Below are 23,771 nucleotides of genomic sequence, written 5' to 3' on the forward strand. Positions count from 1 at the left end.
AGAGATGCCATAAAAAAAGATAAAAAAGGAATTATTTGCAAAATATTAGGCTTCTGTGTAGAAACTCCTTATCAGCATAGACCAGATGACAGCAAAAAGATACAGGACCTAGCACAAGAAACTGGAAAAGGCAAGAAAACAGAATATATACTATCTTTAAAAATTGAAAAGTTACACAATCAACTTCAGAAAGAACGACAGAAAGGGCAAAATTAGGAGAAAAGGTTGAAATGATGCTTATGCAACCTTTCAAGCCCCCTGATACTGTACAGAATAGAAATTGTACTCCCTGTAGACTAGGAGGGAAACATCTGGGGTCACTCCAGTGATAATGACATGAGAGTAAATGATTCCTCATCCCTTTTAAATACAAGGTGGAGCAGGAGACACAAAAAAAGACCCCACTTGATCCCATTCAAATGGCTAATTTACAAGTACACTACAACCATAAGCTGAGTGAAATGGAAACTGAATACTTTGTGGCAAGTACATTTAACTGGGGGAGACAGATTTTTACTTGATGGCAATGAGACCAATGGAATTTGGGGTCCTGGATTCTTTTTAAATGCTGGTCCTGAACCCCCAAACAATCCCCACTTGATAACTAGCAGAGTGGCGTACTGGGTTAGCAGAATAGATATTTGGAAAGAGAAGAACCTCTAGTGATACCTACTATATTCCCAAATGAGCTTCCCACAGCTGTTACAAAAGCTGCCTGCCATGCAAGAGTATGAACCCACTGATGTTCCCGTATCAGCAACTGTAGATTATGACCTGTTAAAGCCATTAATTAAGGGAGCTCCTGCTGCTCTCAAACCTTATCTTATTGCAAGAAGAGATGAAATTATGAAAAATTCAGACTTTAATGCTTTATTGGCCATAAGAGATATTGCTGATTATGATCAAGACAAAATTCTAAGGCACACAGATCTCCCAACATGGGCAACATTAATGCATGGCATTATAACACGAGTGAGAAACAGGATAGAGCGCATTCTCATGGAAACCGTGCTAGGGCACGCAACAGCGAGGTAGTTTGTGATATCCAACATGGTTTCAACATGGGCAAATCTTGCCTGACCAATTTGGTGGTCTTCTATGATGGGGCTACAGAAATGATGGAGAGGGTCAAAGAAGTTGATGTCTACCCAGACTTGTGCAAAGCGTTTGACACTGTCCCGCACAACACTGGCTCCAAGAGCCATGTAAAGCTGCTGGGTACCTCAATGGTGCGCTCCGAAGGAGCAGCCCTGCGCCGGGGTCCTGACGGTAACAGAACAGGGAAGAAGTCACCCAGGCCCAAGAAGGAGCACACCTCGGAAGGGCTGCGCGCCTCAGCTCTGCAAAGCGAGGTCTGTGATTCCAAACGGCAACTTTCCCACTCCGCCCTCCTTCCCCCTGGTAACGGGCGAGGGGCTGACACGCTTCCTCCTCATGTGCAGCACGGTGCCCGGAGAAACACCCATACACGGGGTCCGTACCAGCTCCACGATGTCAGCGGCGCGGCGAAAGCATCGACACCGCACACGCACCGCTCAAGGGCGGAGCTGGGCGCCATCTTGGGTGTACGCAACTGACGTCACCCACGTATGGGGGCGTCCCGCCATGCCGGGTGTGGCGTGTGGTGCCCCTCCTGTGGGCGGGGCCGGTTCCCGCTTCCGGGGGTGCGGAGCTGCGCTCTTGCGGTCGGCACCGGGGCCGGGCGGGACGGGTATGGGTGTGTGAAGGGCGGCGCGGTTCGCCACGGATCGGCTTGAGGACCGTGCGTGTGAGGGAGCGGTGGTCGGCGGTGGTGCTGGTAGGTGGCTGGCGGCTTGGGCTTGCCGGCTTTCTGCGCCTCGGGCGGGGCGGCTGCCGGTGGATCGCGGTGACGCGTAGTGCCCCGTGCGGGGCAGGCTCGGCTGGGCTGTGGTGGGGTCCTTCGCGGGTCGGGGCGGTCTTGGCCGCGCTGGCCTAGTGAGTGCCGCCCTGCCTCGGCTGCCGGGCCTGAGAGCCGGCGCGGGGTAACGGGGCGGCCGGGCCGCGGCGGGGTTCGGGCCTCCCGGCAGGGACATCTGAACCCAGGCTGAGCCGTGGGCTGCGCCCGTCCTGTCGAGTGCTGGAAGGCCTCAGCAGGCTCTCCCTGCGAGGAGCATCGGTGTTACGTTCAGGTGTTTGTTTCTTGCTTGTTGAGAGCCCTTGAACTGGTGTGCCTCACTGCTTTGGACTAACCAGCAAGATGCTGTTGTGGTACATAGTAAACAGTAGTCGTCAGAAGTAAACTCTGCGTTTCCTAATTGTACCTCTTGAAGCCCTTGGCACTTCTGGGAAGCTAATGTAAAGTCAACTTTATTTTTCACTTTTTCGTTTATTTTTTGCTTTCATTTCTTTTTTATGCTTTCATTTCTTTTTTATGCAATGAAGGTTGCCAAATTAGTGCACATGATTCGACAACCTAAGTAAATGAGCTGAAGAAACTTTGGAAATTTCTTTATGCAACTTCTCTAGCTATTTACCTTCCCCTTTTTCACCCCCTTAATAAGGGCACTGGGTCTCCAGTGGTCAGAAGTAAGCAGCTGGGTGTTGCTTTGCTTCTCCTTCATGAACAGAGAAAACAGCTATGTAGGAAGGTATTTAGGGATAAAGAGAAAGTATTCTCTGATATCAATTGCTTGATTCAGTGACTTGCACAATTTATTGCTTACTGTAGTAACTAATCTATATGTCTGACCTCCCCTGCTCTGCAGTTTTTGATGTAGTAGTGTATTATATAGCACGGTTTGTGTCATTAGAAGAAAAGGAATCAGTCCACATCTGCATACGGATCTAGGGTTAATTGTTACTTGGTATTGGTGAGTAACTAATTTAAAGGAGGTATCACGAGGCTTTTCCAGCCAAACAAAAATGAATTGTTGAGACAAGTATGGGACTGCACAGAGGAGGTGGCATTCCTAGCGCCTATTCTTTGCACTATCGCCTCTGTGCAGTGTGGTCAGGAAGCTGATAAGAGAAAGCAGGAAGCATGCAGAGTAGTGTCTTGTTCTGGGCTCTGTCCAGGGTCACAGATGCTTTATTCATTTATCTTGTATGCATAATCATGTGGAGGAGTACATCTTGGTGCTGACACCTTGTACCACCCTGTATTAGCTGGGCTGAATTTCAGCTGACTAACAAGTAGGATAGCTATTTGTGTTAAGGAAGGGTTTAATAAAAACAGTTCCTTATGTGTTAATGACATGAAGAATTGGAAAGATTAAAAAAAAAATCAACATAAAGTCATCTAGTTTGTAAACTATTACTTTTTTGCAAGAATGCATTTAAATTTCTTTTTTTCTAAAGATATTGTTTCATTAATTTTTCTGTATTTTGGGGAAGGCAACAGCTTGCTTTATAAGAGAAGGAACTGAGAGAGCATACATGATCACCTGAGGCTGCACCAATTCATTAATGCTTGAAGTACAGCTCCTAAGATAGTGGCTTTCAGTCAAGTGTTGCAACAGCAGGATTGTATCAACTCCTACTTCCTACCTTTAAGATTACTCAAAAGGAGGTATAGGCTGCATTTCTCAATCTGCTTTTAGATATATTAGTTAAAAGCTGTTATTTAAAATTTCTTCCCCAGTATGTATATGAAACATTCAAAGAAGGAATTAGTGAACTGGGAATAACAGGATTTTAAGGCTTAATGCTTTGGTATTCTTACCAGTAGATTATGTTAAAAGAATAAAGTACAAGTATTACTTTCTGCTTTATCTGAAATGAAGTAGTCACATGTAATTATTTAGAAATATAAAGAGAAGGATTGTTTCATAAAAATGACTTTACAATACATATGTTTTTCAACTTTACAATACATGAAGTTTTTCACTCAACCTTGCTACATTTAATTCCTGGCTGCCATAAACTTCCATTAGATTTTGAAAAGGAAAACAACATGAAGATGTCAGCATGAGGTCTTGCTGGAACGCTTTGTGGGAGTTATGTGGTTTTCACTCTCAACTTGGAAATAGCTCTTTTAAAAGACAAATTAGAAGGCAAATGTAATAGATTTTATGGTTTTGGTATCAAAGAGATAATCTTATCCCAACTTTTAGCTCTCACACATATTGTTTTCTGTTGCCAAAAATATTACACTTGTTTCTTCATCTCACTTCCTACTCACAAGAAAACTGTGAACCTCTTATTCTCCATTTATGGAACCAGACATTAAGACACAGCCTGCTGTGTAGTTTTGATGTTATAAAAATATATTTAACAGGAAAACAAAAGGAGAAACATTTGTGCTTAACTTCTAGTTTAGGGTTATCAGTGAAGAGGAAGGGAAGTTAAGTGATACTGATCAGAGCCATGATAGAACTTGAGAGAGAAGGGGTTAGGTTCTAACAGAGGACCCCTAAATGGCAAGTAGGGGATTAATTTATGGCTCGCAGCCCAGAAAGCCAACCGTATCCTAGGCTGCATCAAAAAGAGTGTGACCAGCAGGTTGAAGGAGGTGATCCTGCCAGGTGACCTCTGCTCTTGTGAGACCTCACCTGGAGTATTGTGTACAGTTCTGGTGTCCTCAACATAAAAAGGACATGGAACTGCTGGAACAAGTCCAGAGGAGGGCCACGAGGATGATCAGGGGACTGGAGCACCTCCTGTATGAAGACAGGCTGAGGAAGTTGGGGCTCTTCAGCCTGGAGAAGAGAAGGCTGCGTGGAGACCTAATGGCAGCCTTCCAGCACCTGAAGGGGGCCTATAGGGATGCTGGGGAGGGACTCTTTGTCAGGGACTGTAGTGACAGGACAAGGGGTAATGGGTTAAAACTTAAACAGGGGAAGTTTAGATTGGATATAAGGAGGAAATTCTTTCCTGTTAGGGTGGTGAGACACTGGAATGGGTTGCCCAGGGAGGTTGTGAGTGCTCCATCACTGGCAGTGTTCAAGGCCAGGTTGGATGAAGCCTTGTGTTGGATGGTTTAGTTGAGAGGTGTCCCTGTCCATGGCAGGGGGGTTGGAACTAGATGATCTTGAGGTCCTTTCCAACCCTAACCATTCTATGATTTTATGATTCTATTTAGCAAATGTGATGGACGTATGGCATATTTCTGAAAGACATTGAGTCTGTCAGAGGCATACAAGTGTTCTATGTCAGCCAGAGATGCAGGACAAAAATCTTAGTCTTTCAAGGTGGGGTTGTTAAAGTGCAAGCAGTAAGAACAATTGATTGGTCTGGTGCATGTAGACCTGTCCAGTTTAAGAAAACTTGCCACTTTTGACAGCATCTCCCTCCTTATGTTTCTTTTCCAGATGTGGGCTATGTAATTGCAGTTGAGCAAGCACTTTTCAAGGCCTTGTGGTGTCCTGCACTTGGCTTAACTCACAAAGATTGATAAGACAATAAATTCTTACTGGTTTTGAGTGCTTTAGCACTGCCAGAATATGGTATAACTGTTGTAAACCAAGAAAGTAAATTATGTTTTGTTTTTTTTTTTCCCCTGACTCTAATAAGCCTTAGAATTGCTTTTCAACTAGTGCTGAAGAAAAGCACATTCAAACACATGTAAATTGCCTACTGTAGCTGTCAGGACGTTGGAAGTGTTTTATAAGCCTCAGAAGATGATCTGGGGTTGAAAAACCCTTGAAAAGACCATGCAACCTCACTGTTACGGCTTTTGAAACTTGTTTACATTGGAAAGTGAGTGTTAGCATAAATAGCTGGCATCCAGTGTACAAGCAATTTTGAATGAAAAAGAAAACACTTGTAAGGAAAACCTGTAGTGGTGCAGGGAAGTATCTGAAACCAATGACTTAGACAACAAAGATTCCATATTGGTCTTTATCACTCAGAAGACAGGTAGCAAAGATGACAGTGTTGTTGCTGGCTGCATACTTTGATCTTGAGGCTCTGTCCATTCAAATGCCTTAGGTTTTTGGGTTTTTTTCCAAAGTTTTTAATATGTCTGTTGTCAGACACTCCCAGCCAGAGAGCTGGGATAAAGCAATACTGTTTTAGCTTCCTGTTCACAAGCAGATAATATACACTTGGAGACCTGTACATGCAGGCAGTAGGTCACTGTACGTATTACTAACGCTGAATTTGCTCTTATTGCACTCAGTCTTATGAAGGATATGGCTTGGCAGGTGTTGACTCTTGAATCAGTAGTTGGGGTTGGTGCAGAACTCTGATTAAATAAATACTTGTAACTGATCCATCTGAAATGTGATAGTATGAGCAGCACTTTCCCCAAATGAAAATTTGCATTATAGTCTCTTAGGATCACCCTGCTGCTAATACAGACACAGCCATAGCTCACATTGATATCTGTCACATTACAGTTTTTTCAGACTAGACAACCTACAAAAATGCTTCAGCTGCTAATGTGGGTGTGTTGATTAACCAAATGAAGACCTCTAAGCCATTGATGCTTCAAGTGGGTCTGGTATCATTCGAAAATCATCCCCAAAGTGCTTGTCATGTGCCTCATTCTTTTGCAGGAAATACCTTGAGCTTTTCAACAGTTCTGCAAAATCATCTGTGCTATGTCTCTTCCTCAGCATTCTCCAACCTAACAGCTCCAAATAGGAGTGCACATTGAAGGTTTTTCAGGGTTTTTGGAGCCACAAATAAAGGTTTAGTAAGTGAAAAAAAATATGTGCAGACATTAATTTCTTTGTTTCTTCTTGTTCAAGGGATGGCAGTAACTTAAATCTAGTCCATCCTCAACCGACTTAGATCGTAATATTCTGATTTCAATATGCATTACAATAGTGAGGTTATAGGCTTAGCACATAATGAGCAATCTTGTGGAGAGAGAACCTTTAATCTAAAGCTTGTGGTTGGAAGTGGAATTTTGGAGAACTTTCTGTCCCACAATCTCAAAAATAAAAAGAATGTCAGAAAAGAGGTTTCTAGGATTTGCAGGCCCTGTGTTTATTTCATTGATGCTTTTGGTTCTTGATGAATCTTCCTTTTTTTCTTTTCTCTTTTTCTTTTTTTTTTTTTAAGACATTGATAGTTAAGATGATGTTGTGTGTAGTCTTCTTAGTTCCCTGGTAGAGAAATTTAATGAGGCCCATTACTTCAAGAAAATATTTTTTTTTTGAGCAAGCTTAGTTCTGCATAGTTTGTAGGTGCCAGGTTCTCCCATGCAAGGGATAGAGGGGGAGTTGCACTGAAATGTGTTTAACTTTAATCTTTGCAGTCTGATAAGTTGAGTAAATAATGCAGAGTACTTTTTAATAACAGAAAGTAAATAAAGGTGACATCACCTTATTACTTATCCTTTCTTTAAAGGAGATCTACTTTGTATTTAGGCACATTTGTCTCGTTTATAACTTACCTCTTAGAGAGAAAATTAAGTGAAATGGCAGAAAGTTACAATGTAAATATGAAGTCTCTTTGTAGGCTGTCTTATTTCTTTGGTTACTTTGTGGCTGGGATTAATAGGCATTGTCCATGGATGTAAAAATAAATGCTTACCTTAGCAAATCTTATATTATAATAAAAATACATTCCAGGCACGCTAGTTGTATCAAGTATTCTATGCCTGAGGAATCTTCATGTCTTGGATATAAAATAGTTTTGTTATGTAACATCAAGAGCTGGCTACCTTAATGGGTGCTTCATGATTCTTAGGCAAAAAGATGGAGGGATGAGCATCCTTTCTTTATGTATGTGTTTATTTGGCTATGTATATGTTCTGTTGGAATAGCCGAACTATTATTTCAATACAAATGAATACATCTTGAGTGTTTTAACTTACTGTTTAGAGATATCTTGCAAGACTAGTAAGTAACTGTACCCTATTATCCATGATGAAAGATTGTCGGAGTATTTGTCCCTTAACCAAGTGTTCTGAATGGTTTTATTTAACATCCTACCACCTATGTCAGTTATCCTAGCAATTGTAAATCGGGCATATGAACTATCACTTCAGATTGTTTTCCTCTCATAAGAGACAAAACACTACAAGTGGCCAGATATGAGCATCAGAAGATAAGCACATGCATACCTCAGCTCTGAGGAATCCTGGATGTAATTTTTTTTTTTTTTTTTTGCTCTTTGTTGTGGGTGTCAGCTGTGTAGAAGGTTGGGGTTTTTTTTCCTTCCTATTTTGCAGATGTATTTCTTGTGTTAGGTAAGTCATAAACAGCTTCAAGATGAAATAACATTGATTTAGGAAGAAAGTTGGAGGAATGCTGTGGGTTTCCATGGAACTTCTTGCTGCCTGGCAGCAGATTTGTTCAGGAAGATGTGAGCAAGCTAGGGGAACAGAAAGCTTGCTTGTCACCTTTAGAACTGGTAGATTCAGTGACAAGTACTTAATGTTTTCAAGATGTTGTCTGGTGTCAGATACAGTTACAGACACCTAGTTTTGTGTGTTAACTACTAACTTTGTGTCAAATAATGGATTGCCAGTTCCTTAATGAGTTAACATAAATAGGACAAAGCTTGGGGGGAGTAGTTTGATAGGTAACAATACATGAAGTAGCTCTTCATGTAACTGCTATGTCTCTTCATGTAATTACTGTCTGATTTCAGCATGGCATTATCTTTCATAGGACTTTATTAACATCATGGTTGTCAAGCCCAGGGTGGATTTAGTTCAGTGTATGTGAGCTTCAGCCCTGAAGTTAATTTACAACTCTCACTTTCCAGTAATATGTTACCTTCCAAACTTTACCATCAAGGTTTACTGGCTTGGGAATTGGAAGTGCTGACTGTTGTCTCCTTTCTTCTCCTTTTTCAGTCTCACTGCTGGTTTGTTTTTCAATGGCTTCTCCATGAATTTGTGGTTCTAGTAGCACAGGACAGTGTTCTGCCAGTATTGAGTAAAACACTCAGTATCTGGCTTGGTAAAGTATACATTCTTTCTTCAGATTCTGGGTTCTTTACTGGCATACAGTTAGTATTATAATGTATTTGCAAACATGCATTCAAACTTAAGGGTCTATATTACCTGTTAATTTATAAATCCTTCTTAACCATGTTTGAGAATATTACTGTTATGTCCTTGCCTCAAAAGCAAGGAAACTGTTACTGTTTTGTGTACTGTTGGCTGTAGTATGGTTATTGGGTAACTTGAACAGAGCGTTTGAGCTAGAGTTACATCATACAGCCAGCAGTATGTGAACTTCTGGACAGCCTGAACCCGCAGCTGCAAAGGGAAGCAGGACACCAGGGCTGCTGAAAGAGAAATCTCCAGTCGCTTTGCGAGCATAGCTGTATTTCTGGCCCTGTTCTGCAGTTGTAATGGGATTCTTGGCAAGCTGATGATTCACAGGGTGGGGTTATATCTCTTTTCGCTGTCCAAGACGTGTGTTTTATGGCTCCAAGTTGCAGAGGTACCTGACCATGTGGCACCCAAAGTAGGGAAAGCTGGTCAAGCCTGCAACAGCTACAGTAATCAAGATACTGCTTTTTCAGTGCCGCTATATAATTGATTCTTCATCCTGTTTCTGAATATTAAATAAATGTGAGATCTTCTCCCAAAGAACCAGCCTGATGTCATTTTCCTGTGCTTAATCTAACTTGGTGAAAATAATGTCCTTTCCTCCCTCACCCTGCTTTACTGCACCATAGCTGTGCAAACCAGCTTAAGAGACATTCCCAAATTCAAAGTTGGGATTCAGCTGCCCTAAATAAACCTCATGAAAGGTTCTTAAGTCTGTGAGTGAAAAGTCACTGATTGTGTAGTGAGATTGGACTACTGCAAACTGAGCTAATAGAGGCCTTATGTGAGAATGTCTAATTTTATTACTTTTTAATGGTGGCAAAACCGAACTTGTGTTGACAGCTACTTAAAAAAATAATTCCTGGAGCCACAGTCTTAGCCATAGGCTGAGGAGGTATTTTATGTTCATAAGATCAAACCTGTTGAAGTATTCTCTAAATCCTGAGGTACTTCAGCTATAAGGGATTACGGGTCTTGATTTGAAGTCAGCCTGAGATGTGTGCACTTTCTGTGAATAGCATCCCTTCTCTAGCTAACAGCTGTCTGAGTCTGCATAACTTTGCCCTTCTAAGAGCAGTTACTAATGTTATGTCTTCTACAGAATTTGTCTCATAGGGAAAAATGGAATATACTTCTGTTAGTCAAAGAGGATGTTTGGAATTATTCCAGTGGATTATGGGAACTGAATTGAAAGCTACTCATGTGAAAGAGCAAGGACTAATCGAAAGTTAAGGGGAAAATTAATTTTAAAAGCTCCTTATTGCTCAGTTTATGTGGTATCTCATTAAATTTTATAGCCTGGGAGCTCAGTTTTCTCATTGCTAGGAGTGCCAGCTTTATTACTATTCCTCCAACAAAAATTCTTAGCTCTGAAAAACCTGGCTCTAATAAGAATACGTTTATTGATGGGCTTGCTTTTTCCTATTGTGTCTTCAGGGAAAAATGTATCTCCTGTTAATAGCAGAAGTTAAAATGGTGTGTTGGGGCTTCAGTTATGAGACTCTTGATCCTATCCTTATTATGAGAAAGATAGATTTGCAAACCTTTGCTAGAGTGGTAGACATACCATTTAAAACCTTTGCAGGTCCTCTTGCATTTGAGGGATTCGCCATACTGTTTCTCGAGTGTTACCAGAATCATTTTAGGTGGTGTTTGGTCAATGAAAGTGTTTCCCCTTCTGACTGACTGCTGAAATTCCTCAGAGGGAAGGGGAAGAATGCTTGAAACTTATATGAGTAATTTAAATGTCTTCCTTAATTTCTTTCTGGATTGCTGACTAAACTAAACCAGTGTGCTTTTCCAACATGGAGAAGCTTTTTATTTTAAGACTTAATTTCTATCTGTTGTTAGTTTAAGGTAAAAATGAAGAATTATCAAAAAAGTTATGTAATATCAGCTGATTAATTCTTTTAGTACTTTCTAGTCCTAACCAGGTGTTGTTCTAAGCAGAACTAATTCTATAGGCTTTCATTCTTTGAACTTCCTACTTCTACTTTCAACTAAAAATACTGGTACAAAGAGATTCTGATGCTTAACTGATAATTCCTTTATTCTTTATCACAGGAGGAAGATTCTTTTTAACGTGATTACTTACAAGTAATAGTTCCTCATCATGGCTGAACTATCGCCTGAAGAAATCCAGCTGAGGGCCAACCAGGTCACCGATGAGGTAATTGTTATAGGAAGCCATCTGGATTTACACTACTTATCTGCCAAGATTACAATATCTTCTAAATATTAAGTCAGTCTAGGGTGGTGACCTCGCAAGGGTATACTTGAACGTTTCAGACTCTCAGTTTACTTGGTGAATACTGGAGTGAAGACTTCTACTAGCAGTAAGAATGAATTTAAACTTGTGAATTTTAGAGCCACCTCCCTGACTGAGTACAGATCACTCAGCCATGATTACTGAGACCATGCAGGCTGGGTGCCTACAGTATTCTTAATCCATGTTGATATTTCATGCTTATTCAAATGAACTATATTTTTTCTTTTATAATGACTTTCCAGTGGGATAAGCAAAGTACTAAAGTACTAAAAAACAAGTACTAAAAACCAAGGGCTTACTAGCATACTGAAAAAAATCTCCAGTATGCTGGCGCTGTGACTGTGATGTGGAATGTATTACATATAGACAGGCTGATGAACCTTTGTATATTAATTGCTTCACTGTAATGAACTGGTGAAGAGGATTTTGGGACACTGATATACTGTCAATGCACTCATGTTAAAATTCTCTTTTTAGTCTTTGGAAAGCACAAGGAGGATTCTTGGCCTGGCCATTGAGGTAAGGAAACATTTTTGAATTCCCTGGGGATTTATTAATTTAAGAAGCAGCGTGTTAATTATCACAAAGTGATCTTAATCACTTTTATTGTCTCTCTCAAACTTTTTTACACACATGTCATTATTACAAGTTGCTGCTTTAATTCAGTAATAGAGTTGGAATGAGTTAAACCTGATGTTTTTTACATTTTGTAAAATCACATCACAGAAGTCCTTTCTACCTGTTTTCCTCTTAAGCAAAATGGCCTAATCTCCAAATGCTACAGATTAGTTATAATAAGAGTTCTGCAGTGGTGGGTAATACCTTTGGCTGCTGTGTCACTTGGTTCTCATAACATCTTCAGTTTCTCTTTTAGCTCACTTAGTCTGTGAACAGTGTGAAAATGTCTTGCTTTGAGGAAGAGGGCAGGGCTTAGTTAGGTGGGGTAGTGGAAGGTAGGGCTGCCTTCAGTTTTAAACAAAGGCTTCTCTACATAGACCTTACAATCTGTTGATAAATTTTAACTTTAAAGATAGCTAGGTATGATATTAAACTCTTAACACCTTTATACATTACTTGAAACAAATCTGTATTTTGAGTTTATGTGACATTGTGTGAGGAATCTATTCCTTTACATTATGTTGTGCATAACCCGTTGTAAAAATGAGTTTATTTTTGATACTGTAATTTCAAAATATGGCGAGCATCCTATTGGTAGGGAGTAAGATAAGGTTGATAGTCAGCTCTGGTAGACTTAACAAAGCTTAACTGGTTCAGCAAGATGATTTTGCTAGTACGTGGATAAACCATAGACAAATAGAAACCAGAGACTAAGCAGAGACAAAGCTAATGCCCAGACTTCAAGTACTGAAGACTTGAGACACTTTGTTGTCAGTGCGAGAACACAAAAAAATAATCCAGTGAGTAAGGACCCTGAAGTGTTTGGTCACTACTGCTTTAGAGCCTGTACTCACTGTCCAGGTGGTAGCAGTTTGCTATGAAACTGAAGATGCTGTGTTATCAGTGAGGCATTTGAATCAGCATAATGAATTACTTCTCAAACACAAACATTAAGAACGTGTAATGAGTCAACATTATTTCTCTTGGTGACATGGTTTGGAGATTGGTAAAGTAAAATATTTCCTACCATAGACAGTCCTATGCTGCCAGCTTACAGTAAAACATGGGTGCAACTTGCATACTAGATTCAAGTCTTTGATCCAGCAAAGCGCTCTGCAGTGGTTTATTCCTCACTGCTTATTTCTTTTGCTTAGTTTTAAAACTAGTGATGGGCTGCTCTCTTCCTGATCTCTTCTGCTGAGTTTTCAGGAACAGTTTTGCAGGCTTTGTTTTGCTTGCTTTTTATTCTACCTTCCAAGGACTAAAGGCTGTGTTGGCCCTATTGAAGGGTGTAGGGATAAAGAATCAACTGAAGTGCCACATTTCAAAATAAGGCGCAGCTAAGTTTACTTTTTTATTTTATATTGCTGTAGTTTGATCTGAATATTACAAGGACTTTTTATAAGGGTATGTAGTGACAGGACAAGGGGTAATGACTGTAAACTGAAAGAGGGTAGATTGAGATTAGATGTTGGGGAGAAATTCTTCCCTGTGAGGGTGGTGGGACGCTGGCACAGGTTTCCCAGAGAAGCTGTGGCTGCCCTGTCCCTGGCAGTGTTCAAGGCCAGGTTGGACAGGGCTTGGATCAACCTGGTCTGGTGGAAGGTGTCCCTGCCTGTGGCGGGGAGGTTGGAACTAGATAAGCTTTGAGGTTCCTTCCAACCCAAACCATTCTGTGATCATATTGTAATGTTAAAATAATTTTAAAAAACCCAATCAAACAAATACAAACCACCACAACCAAACAAAAAAACCCAACACACCAGGCAAGATTATTACCAGCCTACCACAGGATCCATTTGAAACTTAGCATAGCTTTACTACAGAATTTATTCCTAGCAGTGTTCTATTATGAACTTGGTTGGCTTATCAAACTTATTATAGAGACCTGATTTCACATTGCTGTATTAAAATCTGAATTTATATCTGAACATTTCTTTATGCAGTCTCATGATGCTGGCATCAGAACTATCACCATGCTGGATGAACAGGGAGGTGAGTTCTTCCTTATTCCTCTCTAACACTAAAAACCCACCCAATTTTATGACTGTAAGAAAAAGGATTGTCATTCAAGAGAGTTGTTGCTGAACCTAATGGCTTATTAAACACTACGCATGTTACAATGAGATTTGCTTATTTGTTATTCTGATGTGTTCATAGTAAGGAGGTTTTAAAGTAGTTGAGAGACTGTGTTAGTTATAATGTAATACAGCTCCGTTAGAGATGCTCTTCTTCCCATCTTAGAATGAATGTAACTACATTTATTCTGAAAGCAACAACTGAAGTCCTTTTTTAAGGATAGGGAAGATATTTTTAATGTAGTAAACAACTTTTCACTGAGTATCTTCCAGCGATATAAATAAATAAATAAGCCTAAAGGCAGGAAAGGCAGAAGACATTAATCTCACTATGAAGATAGAACTGAAACTTAAGTTTCCTGCTTGAAGGAAATGTTAATTTCCCCCAATCCGTGTTTATTCTGGTTACTTGTTTCTCTTCTAGAACAGCTAAATCGCATAGAAGAAGGCATGGACCAGATAAATAAGGATATGAGAGAAGCTGAGAAGACACTGACAGAGCTCAACAAATGTTGTGGGCTCTGTGTCTGTCCCTGTAACAGGTCAGTTCAGTTGGTAATTGGGTCTGAAGTTCTAGCTCAATAGCTACTGTACTAGGAGATGGTCTCTGATAAAAGAGCTTATTAAAAAATGCTGACTGTCTAGGAAGATTAGCTGTTTTGGTTTGTAGAGGTGCATCCTTTTAAAATTGTTGGTTGATAGCTAGGGCTTAACTTGCATCTAACCATATATTGTGCCCCTGTCACTGTAAATATAGCTGCTGTGTAACATCTTGCACAATTCTGCCCTAATCTCCTCTAAAGTTTCTATTTGGCAAAATACTATCAATCTCCATATGGATGAGACCAGATTGGACTGCAGATAGCTATGTGTAAGTGCCTGCCTGTGTTAGAAATTGGACTCCAAAAATACTTCTCTACAAAAGTACTTTTCCACTAACTTAAAAGTAGGAAAACTTCTGTTTTGAATAAGAAAAGTAATATTGATTCTCTAGGCATTAAAAAAAAAAAACGTTCATGCTTTAGGGAGGAAGAGTAGGAGAACAGACATTGGTGTTAAAGCTTTAATGTTTCATTACTGATTACATAAATTCTTGTAGACCTGCTTCACAGTACCTCTAGAACATCAGTGTTCTGGTTACCATAACCAAGTCAGTTAAGAATGTCTCTTGTATGGCACTTGTTTAGTTGTTTAGCAGTACAAATCAGCCTAAACAATTATCAGAAATCAGTCGTATAAGGAAAACAATATTTATTTTTGGAGGTGTGCTAGCTACATGTTTAAGCAGCGAAGTATCAAATTGATTTGTGTGAATTAAATGTGATCATAGTTCTTCCAAGTGAAGAAGATAAAAGCTCTTTTAAGAGTGTGACCACTGAAGTGAATAGTGTGTGTGTGTGTTTGGTCAATTTTAGCTCTTTAGCATGAGGAAAAAACAATCCAAAACCCAGCTATCATTCAATTGAGAGGTAGCAGAAACCTAGGTAAGAATTCCTTGGAATAGCTGAGTCTGCTTATCCAGCAGAATAATGCTTTTGAGGATCCTTGAGGATAGATATGTGTGGCTTCTAAGGCTGAAAGTGTTAGAGCTTTAGTACTTTGAAAATGCAGATGGTTCTGTCCTGACCTCTAGATAGGTGTGTTTACTGATTTATATTAGTTTTATTAATCTGATGAATTGAGCATTTTGACACGTTTAGTCTTTGTTTTTGGTAGTTACAGTTTTATTTCACTGAAGCTAAGCAGCTTATTGACACTGAGCAAGCTCAGAGTTCATTAACTCTTGTGGCAGTCCTTTGGTGTACACAGTTAACAATAAAAAAATGAGTTGTGTACCAAAACAGGCAGTAATGTGCAGAAAAATCTACTAGGTAAGTAGAGGGCACAGAAGAAGATGAAACTTTGAATGCCTTTCATATATCTGGGACATGTTTTTTCTGTCTGTGTTGGAGTTGTTTGTCAACCAGTTATCTCTAAAGCATTTCATTTGTTTTCATAAAGCATGAAGCTAAATCAGAATGCTTGCTGAATTAAATAGTGCTTATTTCTTCTAGGCTTAGACTATATGTAAAAGCTATGTGAAAACATGAAATACTGGCAGCACTCTAATATATAATCTATGTACTAATAACTATTTGCCAGTTTGCTGGTCTTTACTATTCTTTCTTTTCCATTCTCTCCTAACACTGATGCTTGCTTTCTAAAAATGAAGACTAGGATAAGAAGCTGTATTCGCTTAACTGGTGAAAGCGGATTTTAGGACAAGGTCAGTCTTACTAGTGCAGATGTAATTTAACCAGCTGTCTGAAGTGATGCTTCTATTGGATTTGTGCTTGCATGTGTATGATGCCTGCATGTAGGTCTCCGTGCAACTGTGGTGTCTTTTAATACTGATGCGAATAGAAAATGTCAAGTACTACAGAGTGCATGACCTGTGGGAATGTTGAACAACTGCTTGAGGCCTTGCTAGCTTGACAGGCTGTATAAATTGCCTTATGCTTATGGAAATATGAGAAAAGTGAATATATAGTAATTTGAAAAACAACTCTTGAAAAATCAGGTGGTGAGAAGCTTTGTTCTTAACTGCTTAGTTTGAGCAGCAGTTTTGTTTATAGCTGTCTAGTTTTGTGCAAGTAGTTTTCAGGCCACTTGTTTTTGTTCAATAAATTCCTCAGTTACCTCTGGCACCCAAGACTTTGCTAATCCAGAAGCCAAGCACACAAATCTCTCCTGCTATAAAAATCTACCTAAAGAGATCTTTAAGCCTGTGTATGCACAAGGAGCTAGAATTAACTAGTTTAGGTTTCTTTAGAGTTCTGCTGGATGTAACACTTCCATTATGATCTGGAGAAATTATTCCATTTCTTCTCCTTGATGTATTCATACTAGATTACTTCTTACAGCATCTGGCCTATGAAACACAATTTCCCTTTTCAATTACACAACTGCCAACAAAATGAGGGGAATATTTTTTTTAATTGCAGCTACAGTTAATGACATTGTCACCTCTTCAAATGTAAAATGTCTGGGCTATTGAAAAGGCACTACAGGGAAAATGATTACCAATAATTGTAAACTTAGATGTACTGAAAGACGCTACAGATTTCCCCTCACAGGCTTTTTAAAGAAGCAGAAAAGTGGCAGTGGAGTCTGGATTATCAAGTTTAAACCTGAAAATGCCAGCAAACAAGGTGAACATGAGAATATTTTCTCAAAATATGTTTCTTGGGTTCATAAAAACTGACCCCAATTTAGATCAGTTATTCTTTCACTAGATTTTCTTCCCCTCCTGCTTTTGTGGGTCTGATTCTTGACACTGTTTCATGTTAGTGTGCTGCTTTATTTTTATTTCTCTTCTGAATTATGTGCTAGAAGTGTAATGGTAAGCTGATTTATTGCTTTAATAGGGTTAGTACAATCAAATTGCAAAATGAAGGAGCCAGTTAAACGTGGTTACTGTTATTCCATAATTAAAATTAACCTGAGGAACATTAACTTTGAAAGGAAAGACTTGGCAACAGACAATGTTCAACAGAAAAACAGTAGAGACTAATGGTTTTCTTGCATGGAGTAGCTATTTCTGTTTTGAGGAATCTTTTCATTAATCCCCATTTCTTCCCTGAAAATCCTGACTCTAGACTAACTCCTCTCATAAATGTAGCTTTATCTTATGACAGTGTGAGCTTTCCTGTTACTGTCATAAGCTTCCCCTCTTCTGGTAAAGTATTTTAATGTAAGGAAATTGCTGTGCTTGTATTAAAGCTTAAGACCAAATTAATCACAGTCCTAGAGTAACTCAGTTATGTTTTTACTGTCATGATATAGGAAATTGCATTGCATAGACAAGGCTTTGTGTATACAAAATATAATCTCTTTCAGGCACAAATTCTAGATTAATTCGGAAGTTCAGTCAGGAAACCATATTTCTGATGTGACAGTTCAGATTTCTTATTTTTGTGGATCAGGACAAAGAACTTCGAGGCTAGCAAGGTATACAGAGCAACCTGGGGAGATGGAAATGAGAACTCGGCAGATCATGTGATATCCATGCAACCAAGAAGAATAAATCAGCAGCAGTTTCAGACTGCTGGAGGACCAAGTGGTGGATATATTACGAGGTTTGCTCCTTTATATTCATCTCAAAACTAGGAATCCTAAATTATCAGTTGTCCGCTTTTCAGATGCATTTTAGGGTAAGTTGCTAAATAGTAAGGTGTTTTACTGCCACTTGCAAAAGTTGTTCCTACTTGGACAGGAGATGGCAGACACCTGCCCTTTCAATATTGTAGTGCTCATCTTAAACTTCCATTTGTTTCATCTTGGTAGTATTAGTCTGTAGAAACAGACTAGGGTGTGAGGACTATAGAGCTTCATGCTCATTTATTGAGCGGACTTAAAAATATCAAGGACTTTTACTGTCATAAAATATATTTGAGACAACCTCATGTCTTAAACTTCCTCTGGTAGCTGTTACTTTGAATTCCAAGGCTATTTTTGTAATAATTACTAGCTTAGCACCTTTTTAGTGGGCTGCTTGCGTGGAATGTGTGGGGTTCTAAAATGGGGGGAAAACATCTGACAGGCAATGTATTTGAGCCAAGGTATAATGGTGCAATAATTGATGATATTAAAGTAAATTTTAGGTAAGGAAAAGCAAGCTTTAGATTCCTAGAAACATTGTCTTTAATTATTTGAACAGGATAACAAATGATGCCAGAGAAGATGAAATGGATGAGAATCTTGCTCAAGTGGGAAACATTCTTGGGAATTTGAAAAACATGGCTTTGGATATGGGCAATGAGATTGATGCCCAGAATAAACAAATAGACCGGATCAATGAAAAGGTGAGTGCCAAAGATGTTCTCTGCCCTCTGCTTAGAGGTTAGGTTGTAACTGAGAAGTTATAAGGAATGGGTTTACCGTTCTATCTACATGTATTTGCAGTAAGTATGCATCAAGATTATACCATTGTCCAGGTTGCAGTGATTTGGATAAGGGATATCTGGGTGTTTGGGTGCATAGCTGAGAATTTAAGTGCTTCAGAGTATCAGGAAACCTAAATATACAGCACAGGTCACTGCTTACTCTGGAAAACACTGAACTTCTAAACTTGATAGGATTGAAAGGGCAAACATACTGGAGGATTTTTTGCTCACAGGGAATCTTGTACGTGGTGGGGAATAGGTATTTTTGACAAAAGCAAGACTCTTCTGGAATTCCTAAGAAGTTGCTATAATCATTGAACATAAAATCAAACACAGGTGATTCATTGCCCTAATTCTCATGGACAGGTTAATATTGGGACTGGGGAGACTTTGGAAATAATAGGTTTTGTAGGTGCGCAGGGACATGGTCTGCCCTCATCAGCAAATGGAGTTAGTCATAGCCAGTAACTTATTTTTTTTCCAAATGTTGCTGCTTTAAAGACAAACTTCCCAGAACAGATGAATCCTATATAAATATATACGGGGGTGTGCATCTTATGAGGAAGTTAGGCATATTTTAGAAACCCCCATATTACGAAATGAATACAAGCTTTTACAGGCATCTTGTTTAAGAAAGGAAATTAAAGCTTTAATGAAGTGTATATTAAGGATTTAAAAAAAGCAGAAGTGAACACCGATTGCTGAAAAGTCATATAATTAAGACAAAATGGGAAGTTAAAGATACCATTAAATGCCCAATAGGGTTAAAAGTGAGAGGAATAGACTTTTCTCAAATATACAGAGTTAGTCTGACACAAACGCTGGTTGTACCAATGTCAGCATCTCAATTTTGTCTAGTAAATTTGAGTTGTGGCATTAATAATGCAATCAACATGATTTTATGAAGGATGCCTTAATTGTCTTTCACTGTTCCCTGAAACCACCGATCTGGTAAGATTACCAAGTAAAAGTCAAGCATTTTAAAGAACACTAGAGAATTTAATAACAGTTTAAAATGAGGTGCGAAATTGTTACCTTTTTTCATGTGGACTGAAATTGGCTTGGTCAGATTAACTGCAAGTGGGAGTTACTGTTTGCAGCAATAGTTTTTCTGGTAGTTTCAAGCACCTTTTTGGCCTAACACTTTCATTTCAGTGGTTTGACTAAATCTTGCTGATCAAATTTACTATTAAAATTTTAGAAACAAGTTAGAATTGCTTTACAAAGCAGCAATAGAAGTGGAAATGTTATTCCTGGCTTTCAAACTGGCACCTGCCTCAGGTTATTTATCCTTTTCTGCTGAAAGGTGCTTTGAAATCTACTGCACAATGTGGAAACCAAATCAAAATGTTAAAGGTGAATCTTCAAGGGACAGTATCATATAAAGGAACAAAGAGCATCAGTTCTATTCTGAAGTTATTTTTATTTAAAAAAAAAAAAAAAAAACAACAAACCAACCCAAAACAAAAAGGAAAGTAAAATTCCAACTCACCTGGGGAATACATAGGCTTAACTGGGTGACTTCTGGTAGCCTGCAATGTTAACATAGGGCTCCTAGTTTGAATGAACCTCCCAATAAAAGGTTATGCTACCAGGCTTTTCTTAGGTTATCTAGTTTACTGAAGCAGCTCCCCTTCTGCCTGCCACAGTGATAATACCCTGAATTGCAGAAGTTTCTGTCTGAATTTTGAACTGCTTTTGCAAGAAGTCTGCAAATGACCTGTGAATTTCTCTTTCAGGCTGATACAAACAGGGAACGCATTGAACAAGCCAACATCAGAGCCAAGAAACTAATAGACAATTGAAGTCTGCTGTCATTGTTAATGACACTGTCTCTCCAGCTGCAAGCCACCATATTCATGGATCTGTGAAACTTCTCCTATTCTGAAATAAGAGGGGCTGGGTAAAATGAAGCAGAACCCTTTCTGTAGGGATTAATTGTCTTTTATTTTTTATATTGCTTCATGTAAATGTGGCCTTGACTCCAAGAAAGCAGCCAACAACATAACTTCCTCCTACCCATCTGCCTTCACTATCTTTAAACTGCTCAGGGCTAAGAGTGTTATGGCTTTGAGAATCTTCTTGCATGTTTCTTATTTTTCCTTTTTCCCCTGCACCCAAAATGTTCTTGAACAAGCAGAGTAACCTGAATTTACAGCTGTGGGAAGTTGGAGAGGGCACTTTGCACTGTTTGAAATACCTCATAAATTGAGTGTCTTCACTAAAATAGGGACTTGGTGAACATTGTCTGACTTGTATCTCTAGCACGCTAACGATAATTTTACAGTCTAAACCACATGATTGGTTTGAGGTTGAGTTTGTCAGTTACAGAATTGAAGAGGCCCACTAAGTACTTGTGGATTGAGGGCTTTAAAACACTCCTAACCACATGAACATTAGTGTAAAGGTAACTGGAGGAATATATAGGTTGCCATTGGTTTGGAGGCTATGCCTAGAAATCATGCTGCATTGTCCTGATAATATTTGTTGTAAGTATACACATACCTGCTCTAAACCCCACGTGCATATGAGTAGAGCAAAATAAAATGATCTCCCTGAAGTATTTATTTGATGGAAAATTTTATGCCCCTGATCTAAAAGTTAACTTTTAAGTGTTTGAATGATGCATCTTAACTGGAAGAAACTGAGCAGAAAAGCGTGTGTGTCTCATCCTGTATCAGAGTCCATTTTGGCCAGTTTTCACTGGAGTTCAGTTTATGCCTTTCTCCAGGTGCACAATAATGACTTTGATCTGGTGCAGAGCTTGCTCTCAGCAGTGACTTTGGGGGAGCTTCTCAAATGTACTGGAGATAGAGAAGCTTATAATGAAACTTCTTTGTCACAAGTGTGGAGGAAGCAGTATCTATTTATGAACTGTATGCTAGTTCTAAATAAACTAGTTTTAAATAGATTCCTGACTGATTTATTATTGCAGACCATGAGACTTGCAGTTGGAAATATTACATGTTCAACTTGCTTGCAACCAAAATGTTCCTGTTGCAGTATAGAGGAGTTTCTGACCAGGTGAGGTAAAGCTCTCATAGGAATGAAGAAAAATTGTTTGGTTTTACTGTAATTTAATCAGATTTATTTCTAGGGTTTTCTTTAAAAATTCGGCAAATAAATTGCAAATGATGCATATAATTGCAATAATGCCTGTCTTAAAGGTGAAAATGGGGCTTTGGAGTAACCTGTGATACTTAATGTTGGATAGCAAAAGTCTTCAAACAAAATTGATTGGATGAATAATTAAAACTAATAGCATTATTGGGTGATTCACTTGGAAGCTTAGCCCACAAGTATCCTGTAACTATTGATAATGAATCCCAGGGCTGTTGAGATGACACTAATCTGCTGAAATACAGTGTTTTTTTTTCTTTATAGTAGAAATACAATCAGCATTACTGGTATATTCTCAGTTCAACTTAAAGGGAAAAAAACACACAAAAAACCCCAACAAAACAAGAAAAGTAACAAAAAATATACTTCACTCCCCCCCCCCCAAAAATGACAAAAGGACAAAGCTGATGCTTATAATAAATAGGCCAGTGGCAGACCTTACGTGAATAAGGTAAAGTCATATTTAGGGGACTGTGGATATTTCACTAGTGTGTGTTGGCTTTTGTCTGTATTCCAGTGATTGTTGGAATACTAATCAATTTTAAAAGCTCATTATCTACCCCCTTAGTAAATGAAGATTTATGTGCTTAAAAAATATAAGTAGCAAAGAAGTACTTTTAAGAACATCGCATAGTAAATTTCTAACCACTGCTTGTGTGGGAAAGCACAAGACATTTGTATGCCTTTTTTTCCCCCCTTCTTACAAACCTCAGGTTAACTGAAGAGATATTTGCTGCTGGTTGTGAAAGCAAAGTATATTTTATTGAATTACGGTTGTCTCCTGGAACAGGAGACTAAAGGGGTTACATTACTCTGCTTACAACAGTGCAAACCTGCTCTGTAGCATATGGATTCCAAGCATTGGAATGTTTTTTCTCCCTTGCCATTCAAAGTCCATGTTCTTGTCTACCCTGAGCAATAACAACAAATTGGCATGTTGGCTGAGAGAATGCTGTGATCAATATATCAGAACCATAATGTAGCAATGAATACCACACAAAGTAAATTCTGAGGCTCTAAGCTTGAGTGTTAGTGGAATATCAACACTATTTTCTGGTGCAGCAAGAGCCAAATCCATGTGGGATTTGGTAACTTTGTTAGCAAACAACACATACTGCTTCTTGGATTATCTCGCTGTTGTCTGTAGAATAGATGCTTAATTTCCATTTCTGTGGGATGGAATCAATGTTTGTACATCTTTGTATTTCTGAATGCTAATACGAATGAAGGTTTACATTTTCTGCTTTTGATTGTTAAACTATATATTGTGCACAAAAAATACATACTTTTATAACCGAATGTCTTTTAAAACTATTTTCTCTTAGGAATGGCTTTTAGTTTCCTGTCCTTGAAAAACTTGGCAGAACTAGTTGCTACTGTGCAAGTAGGAAGTTCTTCTATTTCTAGTTCAGAGAAATCCTAATGCTAACAAAGGAATGGGTGTGGTTGGGAAGAGAGGACTATTGTGATCCAACACTCTAGTTTTCATCCCTGCATAAAAAACATCATCTAATTTCAACCTATGAAATGTATCCATCTCTTTGAAAGACTGATTTGACATGGGACTGGACATCAGGATGGTATAGGAATTGTACTCTAACTTTTAAGTCAAGTATCAGTAACAGATAGATGCCTTGCAAATACCTACTTCAGTATGTGAAATCCAGTGATTTAACCTCCTGCCAATGCAATTTCTCTTGTGAGGAAGCTTAAACAGTATTTTCTCTGATAGCAGGGCCTCAGATTCCCAGAACACTCCTGTGGGGGGAGAGGGCAGGGGCAAAATACAAACTTACGTTGATGTGCGTCAGTTTTGAGTTGCAAGAGAATAGTGTATCCAGGAG

At 39.0% G+C, this 23,771-nt stretch overlaps 1 protein-coding gene across 1 annotated transcript; it reads left to right on the top strand.

Moving 5' to 3' along the window:
- The first annotated feature begins 1,658 nt into the window (after nt 1-1,658).
- On the top strand, nt 1,659-23,226 carry SNAP23 (synaptosome associated protein 23). Its single transcript, XM_065682728.1, has 8 exons — nt 1,659-1,798; nt 10,982-11,087; nt 11,664-11,705; nt 13,751-13,799; nt 14,307-14,424; nt 17,848-18,000; nt 18,582-18,726; nt 20,547-23,226. The coding sequence occupies exons 2-8, from the start codon at nt 11,031-11,033 to the stop codon at nt 20,610-20,612; spliced, it is 630 nt and encodes a 209-aa protein (XP_065538800.1). The 5' UTR covers nt 1,659-1,798; nt 10,982-11,030; the 3' UTR covers nt 20,613-23,226.
- The last annotated feature ends 545 nt before the right edge of the window (nt 23,227-23,771 follow it).

Source organism: Lathamus discolor, chromosome 6 (genome assembly GCF_037157495.1).
Source record: "Lathamus discolor isolate bLatDis1 chromosome 6, bLatDis1.hap1, whole genome shotgun sequence".
Classification (NCBI taxonomy): domain Eukaryota; kingdom Metazoa; phylum Chordata; class Aves; order Psittaciformes; family Psittacidae; genus Lathamus; species Lathamus discolor.

Excerpts from the sequence above, each read along its gene's own strand:
- SNAP23 (XM_065682728.1), top strand. The coding sequence starts at position 11,031 with ATGGCTGAACTATCGCCTGAAGAAATCCAGCTGAGGGCCAACCAGGTC. Across the intron at positions 14,425-17,847 it reads TGTGTCTGTCCCTGTAACAG|GACAAAGAACTTCGAGGCTA; the intron begins GTCAGTTCAGTT and ends TTTGTGGATCAG. Across the intron at positions 18,727-20,546 it reads TAGACCGGATCAATGAAAAG|GCTGATACAAACAGGGAACG; the intron begins GTGAGTGCCAAA and ends TTTCTCTTTCAG.